The following is a 26,338-nucleotide window of genomic DNA, read 5'->3' on the forward strand; positions in this document are numbered from 1 at the left end:
CACAAATGAAATTTGGCCAAATGGATTTGCAGTAATCAATAACTCCATTAATTTTGATATCAAGATTTACATTCATTTAACAATTTATAATTGATTCAATAGGATAATCTCATGAATTAATCATAAATTTTGATATTAGAATATAAAGTAAACTTGTTTTTTAAGTTTAAATTTAAAAAATGAAAAAAATTTATATGATTTTTAACTTTATTATAAATTGTTTGTCTTATTTTTAACCTCCAAAAAATATTATAATGTACTTAATGTTTGTATGAGAATTTTTTTAAAATTTTTTCATCTAAAAACAGCTTAATTTTATAAATGAAAATACTCAAAATTCATAAATAAACACAATATTTCTACATGACATTTCTACTAGATTTTAAGTTGATAATGATTTGTTATTATTGTCTTTACTTAGATTGCTATCAAACTTTTAAAATAAGTAAAACATGAATAACATTGTTCATAATGCATTTACAGTGGTATCTTGTACTTTGAACTTAATTCATTCCAAGAAGTTGTTTGTAGTCCAAATCAATTTTTTTTCCATAAGAAATAATGGAAAGTGAATTAATTCATTTCCAGACCCCAAACAATACCTATTTCGATAAACTTAAAACAGCAAATTCACTTAATTTAAGGTCCAAATAACATAATTAAATTCCAAAATAATGAATTAAAACATGAAAACTATAAATAAAATACCTAAATACTATATAATAAAATGAAAATTGCATTTATTGATTGCACACTGGACTTGGCATCTTAACATAGATGTGTGATTTAATTAAAGCAGTTGTGAAATTTAACATATAGAAGTGTGAGATTTTATTCTTTGTTTAGAAGTTTACTTTAAACTTTTTACTTCACATTTTGTTTGAATAGCATCAAGTTGTAATGTCTTTGGATAAAAAACATGTCAGGCATATTATGCTTTGAGTTTTGAAATGGATATAACACCATACAAAAGGTAAAAAAAAATTTGTAATGTGTAAGGGAGAGATAGTCCTAAACTTTGAACATATCAAATGTATATAAAAGGATATAAAAAGTAAGGGGTGCCCAAAAGCTGTCAACAAAGATTGCTTGCAGGAAAAAAATTGTTAAAAATCAATGCATAACACACAATACAGTATATATAACCAAACACACCAAAAATAAAGAGAAAAAAGCGCTAAAAACATACAGGTGTAAAACGAGAGCAGGAGATGACTTGGACACAAAGGATTGCATTTATGTTTTGAGCAGATTTTTTTTGCTGCATGCATAGTTTGAATTCCAAAGTACTGTTCAAACTTCGAGGTGAATTTTTGTCTAATTTTGCATTTGAAGGATGAGATAACTGGTCATTTTAAATACAGTGTTATTTAACTGTTTTTAAAATGATTAGTTATTTGAGGTATGAAATATAGCTTGTTTTAATTTACCTTTATTGGGCTGCAATTTTCAAATTGCAGACCTATACATTTTCATTGTTGTTGTCTGTCCTTTGTTATTCTTGAAAATTGAGATCAAATATGGAAAGTTTATAGCTTCATATATAGTTAATTGGGGCCTCCAGTCCCAATATATAGTTCCAGAATATATAGTTAATTGGGACTGGAGGCCCCAATTAACTATATATGAAGCTATATATGAAACTATATAAGCAATTAACTATATATGTCAACATGTCATTAAAAGTAATATGGAGTTTTCATGTATAGAAGTAAATAAAGGATAATACCTAAGATAAAATAAAACTATTGTTTTTGCTTTGAAGATTTGACTGTTTATCTATCAATATTAAATAGTTATTTTAGCTTTTCTGACATTTTTTTTTTGTTTAATTTTTCTAAAAATAAACAAATGTTTGTTTAGATGCAGAATATCTGTAATCTTATGTTGAGAGAGAACAATGTAATGTAAAAAATAAAAATTTAGCATATATTGTTAAGCATAGGAAAAATATTAAGTTTATTAAACATTCAACAAAAAATGCCATTGATATTCTCTATTGTTTAAATATAAATTAATGAAATAAACTGCTAGTATATTCAATTTCAGAATATCTATCACAAATATAGCAATATCTTGAGTGATATTTTTATTTTGGAATTGTCATTGTATCATAAATGAATGAAATAAGTATTTTTAATAATTTCAAATTTTGAATTTTTTTTTAGGATATAGTATTAAATTTTATTACAGTGAAACATCAAAAATTCAGATTCAGCTCTTAAAAAATGGATATTGGCATTTTCAATGGTAACTTAAGTGTTAATGTTTTCTTGACCTATGTTCTTTGTCTTTCATGGTTGATATTCTATCTGTCATTCAGACTTTGTAATTTTTTTAATTTTGAAATTATAATTAGTATATTTTTTGTTTAACTATAGTAATTCAATAAATTGTTTTGAATCTTTGTAAGTATTCCTATATTCCTTGTGAAATACTTGCTTGAACTTAGAACACCTAAAATTGACTTTCAGTGATTTTGTAGTTTACAGCACTTAAAATGCTAATTTACATGTATTTATTTGAAAATCCAGATGGGATTTGGCCTAAATTAGTCTGGATTTTTGATATTTTACTGTGTATTAGCTTTTTCTGTTGAAAAATTTTAAAAATAATTACTTACTTTAAAAAATACTGTAAGTACTTTATCAAAATATTTAGTTTGAATATTTTTTTGATGTACATTTTTTTTCTCCCATTTAGTTTTATCAGCTGATAGAACAAGCCGAAAGATTTACGAAACTATTCAAGCTAATCATTTTTGTTTTCGTAGATTAAATGCTACTCATCAAATAGGATGCTCATGTGAGTTGAACTTTAATTTGTAAATTAATGAAATTTTACAGTTTTTATATTAAGAATATTTTTAATCTTATATTAAGATGAATTTTAATATTAAGAAGAAAATAATAATTTAATAAAATTTATTAAATATTATAACTGATTTTTTTTTTTAGCATTGTAATGTTTCAAAACATTTACAAATATTTAATGATTATTTTTGTAATTTCTTCGTCCAATGGTTCTTTTTTATTTTTTAATTTCTGAAGACAAATTCGTCTAGAATCTGAAATGTATCGTCTAGAATGCAAAAGTAATAAATGGTGATCCTTATTTGGGCGAATTTGTCTTCAGGAAAAAAAAAGATGATTATTTTTGTGTTATTGTACTCATTTGCTCTTTCAGTTTACCTTACAGAATGTTAACTTTGCATATAGATCAGGAGTCCCAAAACTTTTCTAGGGGAAGGCCACATTACTAATTCATATATATATGTAAATTAAAAAAATAATAATCATAAAAATCTTTATTAAAAATTAAGGAAATATATTGAACACAAATAAAATAATTACAAGTATCAGTTATTTTGGGAAGTACAGATAAGAAAATTTTATTTATAATAAATAAGTTTTCTTACATGTATCGCCCATCCAAGTTTTGAATTTTCTCAGAAAATGAGACCTCTGCCTTAAGTAAGTATGGTCCTGACATATTCTTCCTGGCTTCAGTTCAAATCATTTAATGTAAATAAAATATTTTTTAAATCATGATTTTTTTTAATTGTCTAGAAGCAACATGGGCCATAGTTTGGGAACCTCTAATATAGATTATTCCTTGAGAGATTTATAACAGATTATATTTTTTTTTTGAACATTTCTAACTGTTTAACTTTTAGATCATATGTTGTAGAGTAATGGTAATATATAGATTATATAATATATTACCTTTATATATTCTTTTGCATAAGAGAAAATGATTTTTAATTCAGAAAATTATTTTTATGAGTGTTGTGTTCATTTTGATATTTATGAAAAGTACATTGATGGAATGATTTTATTGATTTAGCTGTAGGAACATATAATATGTATCAAGCTGTAGAAACATATAATGACAATTAAGTTGTTTTAGAAGTTATAGAACTTAATGATATTAACATAATCTATTGTGATGACAGAATGAAACAATGTAAATTTGAAAGCAATGTACTATTCAATAAGTCTAACTATTGGGTCAATCTCTGTAACAGCATTGATGAAACCTTATAGATTCTCTTAATCATAATTGTAATCTTCTCATAACAACAGGATAAAAATTTTTTCCTTTGGACATAAATTGATTTTTTATGACCAAGGATTTATAAATGCTACATATTGAAGTAAATTTTTAAAAACAATGGAAAAACCCCATTAAATGTACATTTCTTGTAATATATTGTGATTATTTTGTTTTTCTTATAATATATTGTGATGTGAAATAATAAGATTATTTTAAATATTCAAACACCTTTTCTATTCTTTTATATATATGAAAAATAATAGAACATTTAACATATATAGAATTCAAAGAGGTGGTTTTCTTGTTGATTGAAATAATCATTGTTTGTTGTTTTTCTTTAATATAATTGCTTTTTTACAAATTAAGAACAACATTGTTAATATTAAATTTAACATCAAAATTTTCATCTATATTTTCATTTTTATAAAAATGTAACTAATCATTAGTTAACATGTTTTATAAGAATGTGATCAATGTGAATTGGCTTTACATTTGATTTAGTGACCATTGTGAACAGTAAGTAACTAAAGTGAATGACAGACAATATAGGTAAACTTCCTGGTGTATGCTGCAAATATTACATAATCATCAATAAATTTTATTGAAGTTATACCTGATTTGTTTTAAAAAAGAAAGACAAGCATAATAAATGTTAGTATTGTGAGAATTTGATTGAATTGAATTTCTGAAAGATTTGGTTAAGCTTAATGATTGGATCACTTAGGTATGAATTTGTTACTACAGTGGAACCTGGTTACCTCAAACTGGGATAACTTGGTTGTATTTACTCAGTCATTTCTTTTCCTGATTGTCTAGTGTAGGAATTTACATGTTAAATCAAACTGGTTAACTCAAATTCCACAAACTTTTTAACTCAAATAGGGTTTTGATACAGTATTTTCATAAACACTCCAGAGTTATAATTTAAATAAAATAATTAAATTTATCTATTGAATAAACTAATTGGAAGTTTTCTATAAAATGTGGGACCTACATATGACTAAAAATAAACATTGTGTCATGTGATGGTGAATGTGGGTGATGGCTTCTGGTTATTTATGCTCTAATGAAAAATAAACTTATTGTCCTTAAATAAAAACATGATAGGTGCATTTATCAATAATATGAATAACTCTCTTACTAGTCACTACCTTGTTGAAGTAAGACTGCTCAGTAGTTACAATGAACCATAGGTTGATGCAGGTGGGAGCATAAGCTTCCAGCAGGGCCATTCATGCCAGAAAGGTCAATGGAGAGAAATGAAGCAAAGAGTGATTCACAAGCAGTATCTGATCTAGGTGGGCAATTTCTAAACAACAACTGATCATCATGTTAGGGGCAGCTGATTTATAAACACTTTAGTATACAGGCACACCCACTTCTATGAAGAAAACAAAAATGGTAGTTACACATCCACAGCTTGATACTGGCTAAGACATTGCCCGGTTAACAAGATCAATGTTCATGAGTTAAACAGAGGCTCATGTTTCAAAAATTTGCCACAGTCTCCATTGGCCATCAGTGGCAAATGCAGCACAGGCCCAAGTATGGCTACTGCATCACAAACACATTCACTGTCTTTCACACAATGGACAATACATAGCAACCTAGCCAAAGTGCTTCAGAAGCAATCCAGTCACTGACCATCAAGGCTAGGAAACTATACCAACAGATGAAATGGACTCAAGAAATGAATGAATTCATAATCTGTACCTAGTACACCATCACAAAACTGAGAATAGATACTACAACTTGCAGACGGGTACTACATGATAAATTCACACAAAAATACCCACATCTGTGTTACAGCAAAGGATTGTTGATCAGAAAAGAACAGTTATATATGACAGTCTTATTTCACAGACAATGCTTGAACATATCAAACAAGCAGCTAACATACAGAAATACTAGTTTACACAGTACATCAGATGCTCATTGATAGTGCTTCTTTTGAAGTACTATCAATGAGTATCTGTGCACGTGTAATATGCATCAATAAAAACACTAGCACAACTGTTACAACCAGTGACACTATAGACATAGAATTAATTAATACACTCACAAACTTACTTCAAGAACACTAAATATACATGTTTAGAATGGTTAGATAGTTTTATATAGGTTATATCAAAATATACACATCAAAACAAGTAGAGGGACTCTGTACTACCTAAATACATACTATACATATTAGTAAAACAAATTCAACCACTTTCAGACATACATGCATTAGATACATACCATAGTCTTAAATTGCAATCACAGATGGACACAATCAAAACACAGGTAAATCATAAGTCTACCTGGAAAAGAAAGCAAGAAGCACAAATACATAATATTAGACAACAATTAGGCAGCCTGACACAATACACTAAAAATAACATAACATCAAACTTAATGAAAGAGGTTAGGAAAATATTTGGAAATTTAAAACTCATCACAGCATGAACAATACAGTACACACATACAGGAATACGTTGACACTCTCAAATAAAAACTAGCAGCCAAGATGTAAAGCCTGAAATGATACAAAGCTGTACATTATGAAAACAACAAAATAAGTTATTCACAAACAATGTGGTACTTTGTTATAGACAGCTACATATGAAACCCACCACACAATCATAGCACACTGGCAGACCTACAGAAAAACAACTCAGACTATTGATCTGCTCTTTGGTCTAATCCAGTTGCACACAAAGATGAAGCAAGCTGGATCAAAGAGGAAGAAGAGAACATGCATGAGACTCCAATTATGCCTTGTGTTGAAATAAGCATAAATGACATCCAACATGCAGTATAACGAACATACAAATAGAAGACACCTGGTCAAAATTTCTTACACAGGAACCCAAAAATTATAACACCAAAGAGCAATTATCTGCATATTCATTCATATTTGCATTGTGTAATTTATGGACACACCTATGTTTATAAAACAAAGAATAACTTAAAATTAATTATGTTCATTGGTTATGCAAAAGATGGATTTTAGGAAAGAAATAATAGAAATAATATTAATAATAAATAAAGAGTATAAAAATTAAAAAACTGCTTTAAAAAATTTAAAAAGTAAATTTTAGAACATAAAATAGAACTTCACTATAATGAAACTAGATGCTTTGCTATTATCATCATTGTAACAATAATTATCTTCAACTCTAACCAACTATAAACACAAAAGTAATTAAGAAAGTATTTAATAAATATATAATTACTATCAAAATATATAACTACTATGCAGATTATAGCAAACTTTTAACTTAAATGTGCTGTAAGTACTTGAAATTGTTAATAAATCTTTGAAGCATGAGATAAATGGTAGGCACTGCTGGAGTGATATATTAGACTTGTATGATTGGCAGAATATACATCACATATCATAGATAAAACTCTGACTGTGATTAGCTATATCTGACATTTTTTGATGCTTATTTCTTTACATGTATATATAAATTATAAAACCCGAATGAAATCTTGTTACAGCCTAATAATAAACCCTTCACTGGCCAGTGTTGGTTTATGGACCATAGTTTTGGTAGCACTGGTATGCATTCTCTGTCAATATTTGATATAAGCTTTTCAGTTGTAACTAGATTTTAGTAAGTGTTTAAGAATTATTTATTTATTTTTTTTTGAAATAATATGTCAAAAATGGAGCCAAAAATATGTTTTTGCGAATTGTTGGCATAATATGTCAGGTTTAGATAAAACATAGGAAATATGCATTTTAACTCCTGATATCCATAATGTTAGGCTTTATTATTTATATTTTAAGGAAATAATACTTTTTTGATTTCATATGAATCATTTTAAACAATATCTATCAGTAACAACTTGAAATTTCAGATAAAAGTGTCAATTTAAACATGAATAAATAAATGTATATACTTACTATTTTGGTTAGCAATTATAGTCAGTTTAAGGAAAACTCATATGTAGACTATTATTGTATATATCATCCTTCTTGTGCAGTGCATGTATTTAGATATCCTTAGAATATTGCCTATGTAACATGGAAGTTATAAATGTTCATAAATTTCAATATAACTATGTATTATCTTACTATGATAAATTGAAATTTAAAGTTTCGGTGTTAGATTACTGTCAATCTTTGGGGCAGTCACCTTCTTATCATTTACTTTGATACTGTATTAAAAATGAAAAATGTGCAGATTGAAAATGAATTATTTATTATTATTCTTATTATTATTATAGCTGGAAGAAGTGGAAATGTAGGAGTTGTACATTTGGTTGAAGAAATTGAGGATGTAGAATGGATTACCAAAACAGGACCATATCCTCCATATGTAGCAGTTCTTTCTATGCCTTTTTTCAATATGTAAGGATATAATTTTTTTAATTAAATTTATGCTAATATTAAATAAGGATGAAACAGCATTGAAATTTATTGGTAAATAAATATTTGAAATTATGATAAGTATTTTTACTTTAATTAATAAAATTTATATTTATTAAAGCTTCAAATGTTCATTTATCAATAAATTTCAACATTATTTTGCAATGTTCCCTACAGCAGTAGCTATATACAGTATGGGTATACACTGGTATGAGATGATACCAAAATTTCTCTTCATTCTGATTCTTCTGGATACTTTCTAAAATTTATTTTAGTTTAGAAAAATTAATGATGTATATTACAAACACTGTACATTCATTAATTAATAAATAAACATCAAGCTTAAGAATGGAAAATGATTGGAAAATCCAGAATCAATCTTTTGAAAGAAACCTGAAATTTCTCCATTCATATGAATATCAATTAGATTTTTGGAAGATTCATTATCTAATATCTTATCTAATTTTGTAGAAATTAATTGTATACTCTTCTCTATAAGATGATTAATGAAGATGTTGATTACTTTTTCTACACAGCCTACAATTTAGTCTCCGTGTCACTTCATACTGAGTTTGGCCTTTTCATTGTCAGCCAAGTATTGTTTAAGTTCTTCAAGAATGGTATGAGCAGGCAGTTTTAACTGTAAAGTTGTACTTGTTTGTGTAGCCATTGTCAGATGGGCAGTTGCCTTGGGAAGGGAATTTAAGAAAGAAATAGTAGTCAGTGACCTCAATATTGTCCAGTATTCTGTTCTTTAACTTGACAAACACAGTTCCTATTAGATAATCATATTGCCTGAAGGCCGACAACGTGTAATCCACAATTAAAGTCACAAATAATCTAAGGATAGAAAACAGTTACAACCATTATAAATGACTGCTACAAGCTTAACAGCCATTATAACAGTCAAAGGTACAAGCAGTCAATGCTATAAGAATACCAATTTTTAAAAATTGACCTTACTTTTTAAACATTTAGTCTACTTCAGCAAATGTCATATCATTCAACTCACTTGTCAAGACAAATTGAATGGTATTAATATTAATGGGATCAACCAAGCTTTCACAGAAAAACTGTGATTTTTCCAGGAGCAAGATTACACAACACAGATCTATTCAAGAACTCAACAATTACAATGAGAACAAAGGCAATCCAATACAAAAATTGTCATCTTAAATAGTTTGAATCTTCTTGTTAAACCTGACATATGAAGCAGACATATGAAAATGGATCAAAAATGTTCGTTTAAATAAATTAAGGTGTTGCTGAAAAAGTATTTAAATTCAAGTGTTTTATCATTATAAGTAAACATACTAAATATTAAAAATAATTTTATATACAGTCAACTCTGCATAAGTCATCACCTGGATAACTCGACACTGTGGGTTAAGTAATCAGTTTTCTGTGGTCCCGGCCGACTTACATAGGCATTAATGTTAAAAAACTCTGGTTTACTCGACACTGTTTAACTTATCATTACTGGATAAGTTGACGTACTTTTGCTGTCCCACACTCTGATAAGTCGTCACCCCCTCCTGAAAAAATGAATTCACTCCGCACGTGTGGTGCGAATTCATTTTTTTTCAGGAGGGGGTGTCGATTTATTTATGAATATATAATTAATATATTTAATAATATATTAATATTATTAATATATATATACATATTAATAAAAATGTCTTAACGTTTTATGTATTTTTATGTATAAAATAACAACAGATAAACAAAAAGAAAACATACAATTTACATCAACGACACACCAGAATCCAATTTTGCATTTTCTCATGCTAGAGGCGTTAAGAATCCTTAGACATTACTTGCCAACAATTTACAATTGCGAAGATGATGTCTTCAAGGCATTCATGATCGTTGAAAAAGAAAGTTGAGACAGTTAAGTGTCCAAAACAGACAACATTAAACGAATTTTTCAGTTTTTCATCTTCAGAGTAATTGTAAATGGAAGACACAATGTATTGTAAGCCTATACTACTGTATAACGCACTAATGTATTTTCCTAATTGTAGTTTTGTGGTTTTTTTTTCCAACTTTGCTTTAGTCGTCACATCAGATAATTCGACACATTTTCACTTCCCCTTGAGGTGTCGACTTATGCGGACTCGACTGTAATATTTTTTCAATTAAGATATAATTTTCTTCACATTTTAAACTGTTTTTCTGACACTTAAATATTTTTGTTGACCACTGGCCTTGATTTGAAATTGCCAGCCAAGCCGACCCAATCCGGCTGAGTGGCAACTCTAACATCATCTTAAAAATATCTCCCATAAAATGGGGACTGTAAGTATTGACAAAGTGCAATATCTCATTGCTCCAACTAAATAAAAGAAAAGTCTGCTACGACAGACATTGCCTTGCATATGGGACGTCGCTTACTCTCCATTTCATCGACATGAAAGTTTCCAATAAACTAATATTTAATTGTCAATATGTTCATTTTCTTATAAAATGTGGAAGAATCATTTTTAAGAATTGGAAAGAGTGATGAGATTTGCTTGATTCTGATTCTGATATTCAGAAAATGTTTGATTTTTCTGATTCCCAATTCCAATTCTGATTAATCATCCCATCACGAGTATCCACTGCTTTATGAAAGTTTGCTTAATGCCACTTTGCTTTTATGAAAGCCTATATTAGTTCCTATTTTCATTGACAGAACTTTGAAGAGGATTTCCATTTTTATGAAAAAAGACAAAAAACAAAAATAATATTTAGCATATGTTTTGCAGCAAGCCATTTTAGAGACATTGCTACTCAGAGTGCACAAACAGAAAGAAGAGTCTCCAAGTTGTTTTGAATTGTGTCTGTGAACATCAATGCTTTTATGTTGATTTATTTATGCATCTGTTAGCAAAAACAAAGTGAAAAATGGAAAGCCTACTACTTTAGCAGGTTGATGGGCGTACAAAGATGGTGTTCTGTTATCTTTACTTGAGAAGAAATCAGTCCATCTTTTCATTAAGCTGAAACAGAAAGAATGACTGTTGTGAAAGTGGAATTTAAAAGTAGCCATGGATGGTTTGATCAGTTTTGAAATGAGGGCAGTTTTATAAGGTGACTTACTTGAGAGAGTACTTCTGGTTTAGTTTCATTAACTACATTGTACTTATGTTTTTACTTTATATAGGCTGTATATTTATCATATTACTCCTGCTTTTACTACTTATGTGCTATTTGGTATGATTTAGTTAGTTTTGAGTTTGGGAACATTCAAAAATTTTTCTTATATAAGTTAATAATAATTGCTTCTTTTCTTTATGCCATTTCAGCTTACAAAAGGTTTCACAGGAATTTTTGGCTAGCAGGGAACCTGTATTCTGTTTTTTAAATTTATGCTACTATTACAGTAGAGTATCGATTATCCGACCCCCAATTAACCGACCGCGTTCTAGTTGGCAAATTCAAATGTCCACTAGTGATGCGACGCTACAATATTTGGTTATGTCTTGGCTACTTTAATATTATTTTTGTTAAATTTTTGCATGTTTAGCTGGCAGCACTGGCTCGACCATGAAAGGGAGGCTAGTGTTTAAACCAGGCCTAATACACTATACTAATAATGTATTTTCTCATACTTTTCAGTTATCCGACCAACTCCAGTCCCCAATTAAGTCAGATAATCGATGCTCTACTGTACTATATTTCTCTTAACTTTTTAAAAAATTACTATTTATCAGAATGCAAGCTGAATTCTTTGAAATTTTGTATTCAAAGAATTTTAGAAGTTTTCCATAGATTATAGAATATTAAGCTTTCAACTTTATATCAATATTAAAGCAATTTATTACAGAATATTTTTATTATTTTTAGGGCTAATATGACTAATTTTCAATCATCAAAGAGAGTCTCAGGAGTAATGATATTAAAACCAGAAGATGAAGAAATACCTTCTGAATTTTCAACTGATCGTTCTTGCCCAAATGAATATTTTGGTAAAAATATAGTCTCAAAATATCCCTATATACTTAAAAAAATCTAATTACAGTTTTAAACAATTTGATTAATTAGTGTCACTAAGTTTTATATACCATTATTTATGGTTGATTATTTTTTCAAATTAAATATTAAAGTTTGGTTTTTTATTAATTAGAATAGATTCTTTCTATATGGAAAATTACATCATTTATCTTGTAAAACAATGAAAATTTGCATGTTTAGTCGAAATTAAATTGGTATTATTGTATTATTTTATTCAATTTTAAACTTATTATTTAATATTGTGTTTTTGTACAGTACTAGTTTTTCTGGAATTGATTAAATTTTACTTAAGATTTTAATTTATTTATAAATAATTATAGTAGTACATCTAAACAACATCAGAGTTATATCATTATTTTTAAGTTTTTTGGATCATTTATTGATATACTACTAATTTGTAATTATGACTGAAAAAGTATTCTTGGAGTATGTGATAGAATATCATGTGTTTGGATCTATTCAGTCATTTGCCAAGTTTTTTTTTTTTTTTGTATTATTCAAAACTTTTTATATAAAATACAGTAAGACTCCGCTTAATGCGGGGGATGCGTTCCTAGACGACAAAATGCTAAACAAAACAGCATTAAACAAGGTCATTTTAACATAGAGTAAATAGGGATAAGGGAACATGCGACCAAAGGTAAACAAATTTTACTTTAATTTTAAGTTAATTTTATATTAATTTGTATAATAATATATGTTAAATAACACATAAACATATGCACACAGAAATGTAAAGTTTATTTTTTGTGACGAAGGTCCTGAATTTTCTGAAATTCATGTTTTTTTGCAATAAAATCATGAAGTTTCATTTGTCACTTTTTTCTTTCCTTAAGCAAATGTCGGTAGCAAAAGATCACATCCAAAACGCCTCGTTTTACTTTTTCACTCCTTTCAAATTCTGGATCATTCGCTACAATTTGATCAACTATTTTGGTTATCGTTACCAAACTTACTAAGGAAATCTGCAGAGAAATTCTTTGGGTTCTTTGTTTTCAGAATCTCTATTTTCCAGTTCTACACAAATTTCTTGTTCTGCCAGTTCTTGAAGGTCACCGTTAGAAAGTACACTTTTTTGCCACCTTTTTCTGATTGGTTCGTGTTTGTAAATAATCGTATTATATACGAATCAATGAAATGCCATGATAGTTTAAATCAGTGTAAATTTTTAGCTTTTTTTTAGGCTTTGAGCAGACTGCGTTATATCGAATCAGCATTAAGTGGGGTCTTACTGTACTGTAATTTAAAATGATGTAATATTTTGTTTTATCACTAATTGTTTTTCTTTACTTTTATTTAGTAAATTATTTTTGTGTTTTTTGTTAGTCTGCAAAAATCATGTACAAGATAGAAAATTCAATTAGTTTAACAATTTATTTAAAATTTAATATTTTTGCTTTAAACAGTAATTTATTTAAAATATCTAATAGCAATAAATAATAGGAAAAATGATGAAGTAAATGTGTGATGAATTGAATTATAAATTATTTTGAGTCAAATGTAGTTCTCAATTGTATGTTCAAATTGTTGCAATTATATTAATTTGATTACTTACAATTGTGCATTCAGCTTTTCATTATTTATACTGTATTTCGATTTGTTTTTAATTCTTTTCCTGTATTTTATAAATTTTAAATGAATGTTGTGCAAAACTTGTGAGTACTTAAACATATTGAAATAAATTCTTTAAAAATTTCATCATAGCTAATAATATATTGAAATTCTCTTTTATAATTTGGTTATTTTATTTTATTTAATACATTTTAAAAACATATGTATTTTTATTATTTTTATTTAGTATTTTAAATCTGATTTTTATTTATTTATACATTAGGATTATATTCTGATGATCCAAGTTATGCTGGATGTAAGAAAGTAACATGGAATCTACCTAATCCAGTACAGGATATTATGTATAAAGATTGGAATATACCAATATTTCTCATAACTAAGAATGATAGCATAAATAAAATTAAAAATGATGTAAGAAACTTTTTCAATATGTAATGAATTTTTGGTTAAAATTATTTAGAGATGTATACAGTCAAATATCATTAATTTGAACTTTCTTAATTTTTTTTATTGGCTAAAATGAATCTGTTATTATTCCTCATAAAATTCAAACTTAAATTAGTATTAAAAACAGATAATTAAAATTGTTTTTACTATAAATTTGGATAATTCAAAGCTGGTACAGCTCACATTTTGAAAATGAAACTTACAGAAATAAAAAGAAGTCAACTGATAGAATGAGTATGTTTGGGAATTTCTTGAAATACATGTTTTCTGTAAACCCTGAGTTGTAGGCAAAATTGTCACTGATTTCACAATTTTAGTGACATTTGATTCTAAATAATTGAGTTGTTTAGCCAAATACTAGAAACTTGCAAAGTTTAATTTTTTTTAATGAATAATTGAATTTTTGATAATTCAAAATTTTTCAGATGTTCAAAATAAGATTTGACTGTATTTTATATTGATCTTAATTGGAATATTAGACTTTTTCATATAAAAACACTTTGCAACTAAAAATTTTACTTTTTTTAACATTACACTAAAAACATTAAGTTAATTTTTTTAATGATATATTCAATTACATTTAACTAGAGCTTGGATATACAAAATATGTATATGCAATACATATGTTTGTGAAATTGAAACAAATTTAATTATTAAAATTATAGAATTAAATGGAATTAATGGCTAAATAACAGGTAAATTTTTTAAATATATATACAGTTGATTCCATTTAATTGGCCACCGGTTAATTGGGGCAGCCGCTTTATTGGGCCAAATCTCAAAGAATGGAAACCAAACTAATAAATTAATACATAATTTAATCGCTTAATTGGGACAGTAGCAGAAAAGAAATTTAGCAAGTTTTGATATATTTTAGGGATCTTCTGAAAATATGTAGACACTATGTACAGTACACTAATGTCATGTAGGCCTAATGATTGGCAGAGACAAAGCGATTTTGTCTTTTGCTTGGGCAGTTCAGTTTTTCCAGAGGGGTCACCATAGCAGGATGTATCACATGGGGATCTGTCTGAATGCAAGCTACTGACCCTGCTCCAGATTGGACTGGACAATCCCTTTAAAAGAGAAGGGACAAAGATCCCAGACAATTTTTCACGGTCTCTTGACTGAGTTGGAAGACAGCTAGGGTTTTCTTGGGAGGTATTGTGTGCATAATTATGTCTAGATTCAAACAGTAGCCATCCTATTGTTGAGACCAGTATCTGGAGCTGGCAGATTGTATGGACGCTCCTGCCAGAGTGCCCATCTCCAAGCAAAAGAAACTGTGCTCAAAGGAAGACCATAAGGTAACTTTTGGACGAACCCTTTCCTTTCTTCCTTTTTTAGTTAGAACATGTTCTAACTAAAAAGGGAGAAAGGAAAAATCATTTGATCAGGAACGAATTGAATGGTCAACTCTTGTGTATGTCACTACTAATACTGTATTTGGCAACACTCGTGATGAGAATCAGTTATCTATTATCGTGAGTCTGGCAAATTTATAGTACAGATATTTCTGTATTTTGGTTTAATAAAGCATTAAAATAGGTACCTAATTATTACTTTTTACCCTATGTATTACATATTTTATTTTAGAATTTATTATTAGTTTGTTTAATTGAGGCAGCCACTTAATTGGGCCAAAATGGATTAATCCTAATGTGTCCCAGTTAAGTGGAATTGACTGTATATATTTTTTAATTTGGTTAATTTAGATTAAAATGTAGTATTAAATATTAAAATAATTGAAATTTATTATTATTAATTGCTAAATAAAACAAAATGAAGTAATATAATAAAAATTTTTGTTGTTTGATAGGCATTTGTACCTTTCATACATAAAGTTTAGGACATTACCACACAGTATTATTTTTCATTTCACTTATTTTATAATTACGTGCACAATGAAGTATAGTAGAAAAACAATATTTTAATGTATGAAATGATACCTTCTAATCTGCATACCAGGTCATGGTTTTAACAAGTGCTTGGTTTAGATGCAGGCAATACTATGGGATGAGCATGCAAAGATTTTATTTACATTCTAGCAATTTCCTGTGGGATAAACTCTTGCATAACTATATAGTACATTGATAAAGGATAATATAGTATCCATAGATCTTTGTAATAATAGTCATTTAGCTGCATTTAAATCAGTCAGCATGACATAAATGTAGTAGTCAAAAATAAATCAAACTTTTCACAAAATTTTTATTACATAACATAGAAATTTTTATACCAAACTAATTTTAAAATAAGCTACTATAGCTACATGCTTCTTGTGTGTCCATTCCACTTGTCAAAGTCTTTTTGGTCTTGCAGTCTTTTTGGTCTTGCATTATTGCATTCAATCTCTGCTGCTGATTGAAACCTGCAATCCTTCAACTTCACTTTCATTTTTGAAAATAAATAAAAGTGTTTTAGGGATAAGATCAAGGGATGAAAAGCTTGAAGCATTGCTATGCCCTTTTTGGTCAGATATTAACTAAGAAACCAGTAGAAGCAGAATGTGAAAGCTGCAGTGATGAAAGCTATTTTCTGTGTTCTTGAAAGCTTTTTTTTGTGATGTCTTTAAAGATTGCTTTTACAAATAATATGGTTGCTGGCAGAAATGTATAGCTACAGGAGGAGCTTATTTTGAAGAGATTTTTTTTGTAAATATTTGTACTGTAAAAATTTAGTTTGTTTTTAACTCTACCTTGTTTATCAAGTTGTGCAAAACTCAAATAGCATAGTCCATACTGGACTGTTCCTATTTAGTTATTGATTGTAATTCTTGTGGGCTATAATATTTTTAATTATTTATAATATGAGAGAAAGCTTGTCTGACTATATGTTTTACATTAAACAAAATGATCAACTACATTATACTATTAAACATTGAAATATTTCCTAATTATTTTGAATAATATAGCATATATACAAATTCTAAATGTAATTGTTTCTCATATTATTTAAGCATTTATTAGTAATTTACTAAAGAATTTTACTGTTCTCACTTGATCATTTTTACTTATTTTTAATTAGTGCTTTAATAATTTCAACAAAGCTAAAAATGGTGTTGTACGCACATGGCCATTATGTTCAGCTCAATTGAAATCTGTAATGCTTGCAGCTAAGGATACACCAACTTGTATGAGACGTAGTAGTATAATTACTAATCTTAATCCAGGTAAATTCTTAACTGTTTTATAATTTTTGTATTAAATTAAAATAATTTTAAAGCATAAAATGAAATTTTTGTATTATTTAATAAATATAATTGTTTCTTATGACAAAGTTATAATTCTTTTAGTTTAAATTTTCAGATTATTAGTATATATATTACTAGAATAATGTTTAGGAAATATTGTGATTATGAAATAATATACGTCAGTATTATATTTTTATTTGCAATATTATTTTCTCTATTTAAATCAGTTATGGAGCAAAATTTATAATGTAAGAGAATGAATAATGAAAATAAATTTTTAATAATTTCAATATATTTTTAAAATCCATTTTTCTCAGTCTTATTTATGTTCAATAAATAATTGTATCTTGATTTCTGAAAATTTCTGCTTAAATTATAAATAGCAGAGAACAAATTAACATTTTCATGTAATTGAAAAAAATTGATTTTTAATACAAAGAATATTTAATAGTATTATGGAGCCCTTAATCTGTTAAAAAATATACAGACTTGTATGTTCTTTAATATGATAAATGTGTCATTCAGTCAAATAAGAGGCTATAAATTTGTTTTTATATGCATATTATCATTAATTTTTTGTTATAATAGAAATATGCATCATACTGAAAATAATTTTTTAATTTTGATTAAAAATTTTTTGGTATGAATGTGTTTAATGTGTATATTATAGGAACTTATTATATTTACTTAATGAATAACACAATAATTCAAGTGGTAAAAGAGGAATTAAATTCTATTATTTTATCTATTTCTTACTGTTTTACATAATTTATAAAGTATTAGAATATTTATTAAAAACACAGTAAATTTATAATGATTATGTTTTAATTAAATATGTAGTTTAAAAATTTACAGGTTTATATAAATAAGAGAGATTTATTCTTAATTTTTGTTAAAACATTAAGTTTATTATGTATTTATGGATGCTGTGTATTATATAAATTAATTAAATTAAAATTTAAAAATATTAAGTGTAAATAAGATATAAAATAAATTTGAAAATATTAAATTTCTTCGGTTATAATTAAATTTTTCTTGGTACGAACAACTTTACTTTGAGGTTTCAAGCTGCATTGATTATCCATTAATTTTAATCACTTCATATTATTGTTTGACATTTCAACTTGAATAAAGACCATAGATCTTAAGAATAGGGCTAGTGATTAAGTTTTCTAAAATTATACATAGAAATTGAAATCTCTATTCAAATTATTTTTTTTTCAGTCTTACCCATCTTCAATATAATTTTATTAACTGATTTGAGAAAAAAACCATTGGATATTTTCATTGATCAATTTTGCCCGATATTATTCTGTTATTGAATCCAGTTTTGATCACTTTGAAGTATGAAATAAGCAGTCCAATATTTTGGATTCTTTCTTCTTCAGATTCTTTAATTTTTCTGGTTTTCTTTAATTTGTGTTATACTTTATTTTAATATATTACATATGTGTTTAATTGGACATTTTTTTGGATATTGTATATTCCAAAGATATATAGAAACAAAATACCATTTAATACAAAATAATAACTATAAAACTTAAATTATTATTCTTTTATTTTATTAAATTAAGCTTTAAAAATTTAAACTGGCTTAAACAAGTTTAAAATTCACTTGGTATTTGGTAACTGTGATTGTTCAAGAACATCTTTCTTTCAATCATACAGTTGGTTTACAGTTGCTTTACAGTTGCTTAACAATTAGGCCTATGATAGGTCGGTACCCTGGTCCCAAAGGGTTAATAGTCAAATTTGATTGTTTTAGATTTTTTATTAAGATGTTATATTGAATATATAACACTTTCAGTAATTAATGATGATATATAAATTTAATCTTCTTTCCTCCTTTTTTTTCTCTGTTTTCAAATATTGATTGATTAGTCATAATGGAGGGGACAAATAGTTCTTTAATGAATTATTATTGACTATATAAATCACTGGTCTGTTGCTTAAACAGTTTTTATTTTATATTTAATTTTTATTGAAAATATCTTATTTGACAATAAGATTTAGTGTGTTTTTTAAATAATTTTTATGCTTTTCTATTATAGCAAAATTATGTGATCCATTGGGAAGTTACAATATTCATACTATGCTTTTTCCTGAATCATCAAATATTACTAATCGTTCACTTATTATAGTTGGAGCAAGAGTAAGTAAAAATTTTTTAAGATTTATTGATTTTTTTTAAACAAAGTAATAATGAAAATCAACTTTTAATTAATTATTATTGAACTGAAGTATAAAATTTTTCAAAAATATTTTAGAATATAAAATTATGAATAAAAATTAATGGTTATTACTACTAGTTTTAGAAATTCTTTATTAATATTTATTAGATTTATATAATTATGTAATATACATTTTTATAGATAAATCTATATATATACTCATTATAATTTGTTTATTTGTGGAATATTTATTTTTAGTTAGATGCTTTTTCTTTGTTTGACAATTTGGCACCAGGTGGACATACAGCAGTAACTGGCTTAGTTACACTTATTTCAATTGCTCACACACTAACAAAATTAAAAGAATATCTGAAATCAGAGAATATTGATAAAAATATTTTATTTACAATATTTAATGGGGTAAGACAAAATAGATACATTTTAACAGGATAATAAGCACAAGAAACAATTTTAATGTTTATTACTTTTTTCTAGGAAGCATTTGATTATATTGGATCAAGTAGAATGGTTTATGATATGCAAAAAGGAGATTTTCCACCAAAAAATAAAAATCAAATTTCATTTTCTCTGGAACACATTTCCCATTTCATAGAAATCAGTCAGTTATCTTCTTTAAGTGAAGTTTGGTTGCATACTGATCCAATTTCAACTGGGAAATCTGAAGAAGTCAATTCAACAGTAAGAATGATTTTATCATTATCATAAGCTTTGAATTAAAATTATATTTAATGCTATTTTATTGAATTGAAATATTAAAATTATTACATCAGAAAACAGTTAACATTTAAATCATAATAACTGAAAGTCATTATGATTTCTGTCTTGATTCATTGTGTTTAATTGTAACGAGATAAGTAATTTATTATTATTATTATTGTTATGTTGGGTTAAGTTAGATATACTTATTATAGAATTTTGTAGTGTAAAATTATAATTTAATATGATTATCTCTGCCAATAGTTAGAAATAAAACATTTGTACAGTGTAATAGAATGGTGCTAGTAATAAGAGAATTATTCCAAGTGGGCAAAAGCCTGGTAAATCAGATATATCCTATCCTAGTTTATATACAGTGATATTAGGTTTTAATCACATTTTGTTTATTTCATAATAAACTTCAATTAAAATTTAATTTTACATTGAAGTATATTATTTAACTGAAGTTTTCCAATTTGTTTTGTCTGTTCATATTATTATTTTTATTTTTCATTCAAATTTAATTTGCAGAATTTTATTTGATTAGAGTATTTATATATTTTAGATTGTATACAGTCTGGCAGAAATGTGGTATCATTTTTGCCTTAAAATCTAATTCTGCAACATTGTATGTATTAGTTGAAAGAAATAATGTAGATTATATCATTTATTTCTTATAATATTTCTTAATAAACTATGTATTTCAAAAGGTTTTTACATTTGTTTATGAAGCAATTTTTTTATTTTTAATACTTTTTATTATTTAAATCAATTTGATGATGATACTTTAGAGTGAAGAATTTATAATAGTTATTGATTTGATACTCAATATAAGATTAGATTAAATTGCAATTTTATAGTTTTATAACTATTGAAGTTATAGTATTCTTCCTACAGGAGGAAAACATTTACTATAGATTGCTAAATTTCCAAAATAATTTAATTGAAAATTAAGGAAAACTTTATTTTTTAAGAATAATTTTGTCAATTTGTAATGGCTTTCTGATTATTTGGTATTATCTGATATCAAATTTGGCTTTCTGATTATCAATGATAATTATTTAATATACAGAATATGTATTTAGTTAAAAAGACATATATAATGAATATAACATATATATATATTTTAAAACTCTGGTTCTATTTATAAAATTAAAATAAGTGTTTTAAAAGTTTTTAAAATATTAGCTGTTAGAATAAGTCTTAACTGGTTCTTGTTATTGAATGAATAAAAAGTAAAATTTAGACTATTTTCCTAATAATTGTATCAAATTTAATAATACAAATATATTAAATTTTTATTATATACAATAGTTTGTTAAAAGGTTGTTTTAGTTTTTATAATATTATTTAACAGGTGAATGATTTAATTAAAGAATTGAAAAAACAAGCAAAATTAATACATAAGGATTTAACTATGGAAGAAGCCAGAAAAGATAATCCAGTTCCTCCTGCTTCTATGCAGAGTTTTCTTAAACATGATAAAGAAATTGCAGGCATTTTGATTTCTGATCATTCTGAGGAATTTATTAATAAGTAAGTATATCTATATAAAAATTGATTTATATACATGAAAATATATAATAGAAGGCTTTACTTATTTGTCAAATTTCATTTCTCTCTTGATAAAGTTTTGAAATTATCAATATTTTTTATTAATGGAAACTTATTAAAAGAATAGATTATTTTGGTTTTTTTTAAATATGAATAAATTCATATTGATGCTATATACTAACTGTTTAAAGTAATAGTTTTTTAAATGTATATGAAGAATAAATTATTTATTTTTGTAGTTACATTACTTTTTAAATATAAAAACAAAGTTTTATTTATTTATTTATTTATTTATTTTTTTGAAAGATGACTTTTTAGTGTTGTTTTTTTTATTTCATAATTTTCAGTTTGAGAATTTTTATTTCTTTAATGTGCATAACAAAACAATAGTTACTTGATAATTTATCAAAGAATTTGAGGGTCCCTAGAAATCACAATCTTTAGTAACTGTTTATTCCATTTATTATTAATTTCTGAGAAGCTATAATTATTCAACATATCATTATTACATTCATATTGTTACATGGATTGTAAAGTGAAAATTTTTATGTTTAATTTAATCAACAACTGAATACAATTATGAAAATGATGCACTCTGATTTCAACATCATATAATTATATAAAATTAATATCAAATTTAAAATTTAATTATAATATTTTCTTTAAAGCAATGGAATAATGTACAAAAAATATCTTTTTAGATAACTTTCATGAATTTAATTTAATTAAGGTTGATTCCAATTCTATTACTAGAATATGAAAAGATTGAATCACTCTTAAAACATTAGAAAATGAATTAAAATAAATTATTTTTATTTCTATAATTTTTTTATGCACTGACTTATTTGACTTATTATTTTAATTATAAAGTAAAGCAACTAACAAATTGTTTGTCATCTTAAAGTTATATACATTACTCTTTGATTTTAATAGTTATTAATTATATTGACTCATGATTCACATTTTTTTTCTTTTTTTATTATATTTAATAAATATAAAATGTAAAGAAAAGTAATATGTTTATGAAATGATGTTTGTTAAATAATAGGAAAGTAAAAAATAATAAAATTTTAAAAATTTAGTGTATAAAATTTGCTATTGAGAGATTTGATAAATTGAAGGTATAGTTGAATATAAATGTTTTATGTAATAAAAATAAAAAAATCTTATAAATAAATAAACTTATGGTAAATATATTTACCATAATTTATTGCCATAATATTTACTTAAAATTTATTGTTTGGTTTAAAATTATGCTGTGATAAATAATGTTTCTAAATAAATTTGTTTATATATTTCAATTTCTCATTTATTAAAGCATTAGATTTTTTGTAAATTAAATAAATAAATAAATTTATGTTGTTTGTAATATTGCTTTAGAAATAGTAATTATGAATAATATATATAATATTTAAAATTTATTACATTAATATGTAATAAATTTCAAATATTATAGTATAAAAATAAAATGTCACATTTTATTTTAATATTTTAATAAATATTCTTTTTAGGTATTACAACAGTTTATATGACAATGCTGAAACTTTAGGAATTACAAGTGACAAAGAAAAACTAGCTACTCAGTTAGCTGGTGTAGCTGCAGTTTTATCTAAGACATTATATAAAATGTTGACAAAAAAGGAATACACTGAAGATATCATTGATGTTTCATTGGTATATTATTTTAAATACTTCATTATTTTTAAATTCTTCAATGTTTAATTTCATATTCATAAAATTTTATTTACACAAAATTTCAAATAACAGACATTAAGATGAAATTAAGAAAATAGTAAAAATCATTTTGTAAATAATTTTTGTTTAATTAAAAATAAATCTGTATACAATAATTTTACAATTTTAAATTATAAATTGAAATAGTTTGAAAGTTCCAAAGATGACCCCTCCAATACAATCAGTTTTCTAAGGAACAGATTTTTTTTAGCCCATATAAAAATGCAATTTTTTTCTTTGAAAAGACCACCTCTTTCTCGATCAGTGATTATCTTATGATTTGGTGATGTAATACTTTCTTTTTTAAATGGTCATGTGTGCTGCAAATGTGGTATAAAAGTGAAATACTGTACTGTGTGCATATAGCACGTTACTACATACTATATATTGTAAATGCAAAATTACTTTTTAAACATTGCTATAGTAACAAAATAACCAGCTGAAGATAGCTGTCTGTGATAAAATTTACTGTTAATGGAATTTTGTTTTTTATATTTGATGCTTGTATAATGAATGCACTCTTCAACACTTTAGGTCATAATCATTTCAGTGAAGGGAAGAAGAAGAAATTTGAGGGCAGTCCCTCTTCAGTTTGGGTTAATAAAATAATAAAATTACAAAAATTTACAAGTAATGAAGACATCACAATTATATAAATTGATGTTTTTCTTATACACCTATATGTATTTAATTCCATCTTTTCTATGGTCACTTCAGTCATAAACATACTTTACTACATAAATTTACACAATTAATGTCAAATCACATTGGTATTATAGGTCAATGGAGCAATATTTACATTAAACTCTCTGTGGAATTAACAATTTACTAATAGCACAACTTTTTTTTAGTGTGATGAACATTATTATATATGCAATTAAATTTATGTATTCGTATCCTGTTGTTATGTTATTTATTTATATTAATATATTCATACCAAACATCATCGGTCTTTAACCAATATTATCATTAATTATATTTTATTTTCTAACCTTTAATGTTTCTATATATTCATAATAATTTGTTTTCTCCAAATTTTATGGCTTTTATCAAAGCTTTATCTATTTCACATCCAACTTGGTTAAGAAAGTTTTTAAAAATTTCACAGGAAGTTAACAAAAGAAAACACAGCTGCTTCTTCTTTCTTTGTTCTAATTTAATTCCAAAGACAGATTAGAATTTATCCATTTTAGTTGTTACAGTAAACAAAACCATTCAAAATATGTATCTATAGACTTATTTATGTATAATTTTCAAAATTTCAATTGTATCATTTCATAATATGTTTTTAGAATAATTAATTATGTTTTTAATTAAAAATACAAATTGTAAAATTTTAATGTTTATTTACAGGTTTCTGAATTATTAGAATGTTACATGGTAAATGCATCTTGTAAGCTATTTCAAGAAATAAATGATCCTGATAAGAAAGGAAAATTAAGTATGTTTTTTAAATATTTATTATATGAATATCTTTCTTATTTTTAAAAATTTGTTTGCTTATATTACAAAATAATTTTTGAAATAAAGCAGAAATGGTTTTCCATCATTGGCATCTTGTAAAAAATTAAATAGGAATCAGTACTAGTTATAAATAGTACTATTCCATAACACATTCCTTTTTGAATTAATTAACCATCAGTGGTCTTCAAACTTTAACATCTATAGATTTATCATACTTGAATATAGATTCAATGTAATACATATTAATTAGCAACCTTTAGTGCCAAGTATCTTACTTCTCTGTCACTGAACTTTATGAACTGTTCAATTGTTCAACAACTGTTATTTAGGTCAAATTTTTCTTGTCAAGGCTCAACTCAAAATCAACTTTTTTACATTAATTTAATGGTTTTGTTAAACCAATATTCATAATAGTAAATGTTTAGAAGTTAAACAGTCAATCTTATTAGTTATGGTAACATTGTCGATACTTTGGTGAAAATCTGAGAAAAATGTGTTGCACTTTTTCTAGAAATTTTGCATTTCAGATGCAAACACCATTGAGGATGATTGCATATAGAAAGATGTGAGCATCAAATCCAGTGTTGATTCAGAAGAGTCCTACACAAGTAAAAGGGTTTCTGACTTCAATAGCACAGAAGACAGTGATATATAATATATAGCTTACTTGCAATATACAGTGAACAAATTTATGTCAACAGAATCAGTTTTGTTGATGTAAATTTGTCTTGAGTTGTCCCTATTTTATCAAAAAAAAAACTGTGTGAACATGTAAAAATTAACCTGCTTCTTATATTTGAGTAAATACAATATCTATCTAACCAAATTCTTGAAAGCTGCTCATTGAAGCTTACTATTCCACAGAACAGTTAGAATATCCACTGTCAAATATAATTACATAATCAAAATGTGATTATGTAAATAGTTATATTTTACAAAATGCATTTCTTAATTATTGCAAATATCAGTAACTTGGTAATTAAAATGAGAAGAAGAGAAATTGATTTAGAAAACCAAGAATTTAGGAATTGATTTGTAAAAATTTATACACATACACATAAATATGAAATTTGA

General features: G+C 25.8%; 1 protein-coding gene across 2 annotated transcripts in view; it reads left to right on the top strand.

The window, feature by feature from the left end:
- The window catches only part of Nct (Nicastrin), a 95,430-nt gene that overhangs the window by 55,559 nt on the left and 13,533 nt on the right, over positions 1-26,338 (top strand). For both annotated transcript variants that reach the window (XM_067281857.1, XM_067281856.1), the window contains 11 exons: positions 2,704-2,805; positions 8,275-8,398; positions 12,245-12,366; positions 14,247-14,395; positions 17,459-17,603; positions 19,676-19,776; positions 20,054-20,215; positions 20,291-20,494; positions 21,870-22,048; positions 23,578-23,740; positions 25,154-25,241. In XM_067281857.1, coding sequence (XP_067137958.1) covers positions 8,382-8,398; positions 12,245-12,366; positions 14,247-14,395; positions 17,459-17,603; positions 19,676-19,776; positions 20,054-20,215; positions 20,291-20,494; positions 21,870-22,048; positions 23,578-23,740; positions 25,154-25,241 — 1,330 coding nt within the window. In that variant the 5' untranslated portion in view covers positions 2,704-2,805; positions 8,275-8,381. The remainder of the gene's footprint in view (positions 1-2,703; positions 2,806-8,274; positions 8,399-12,244; positions 12,367-14,246; positions 14,396-17,458; positions 17,604-19,675; positions 19,777-20,053; positions 20,216-20,290; positions 20,495-21,869; positions 22,049-23,577; positions 23,741-25,153; positions 25,242-26,338) is intronic.

The sequence above is a fragment of the Centruroides vittatus genome, unplaced genomic scaffold (genome assembly GCF_030686945.1).
Source record: "Centruroides vittatus isolate TY-2023 unplaced genomic scaffold, ASM3068694v2 contig_927, whole genome shotgun sequence".
NCBI classification, from domain to species: domain Eukaryota; kingdom Metazoa; phylum Arthropoda; class Arachnida; order Scorpiones; family Buthidae; genus Centruroides; species Centruroides vittatus.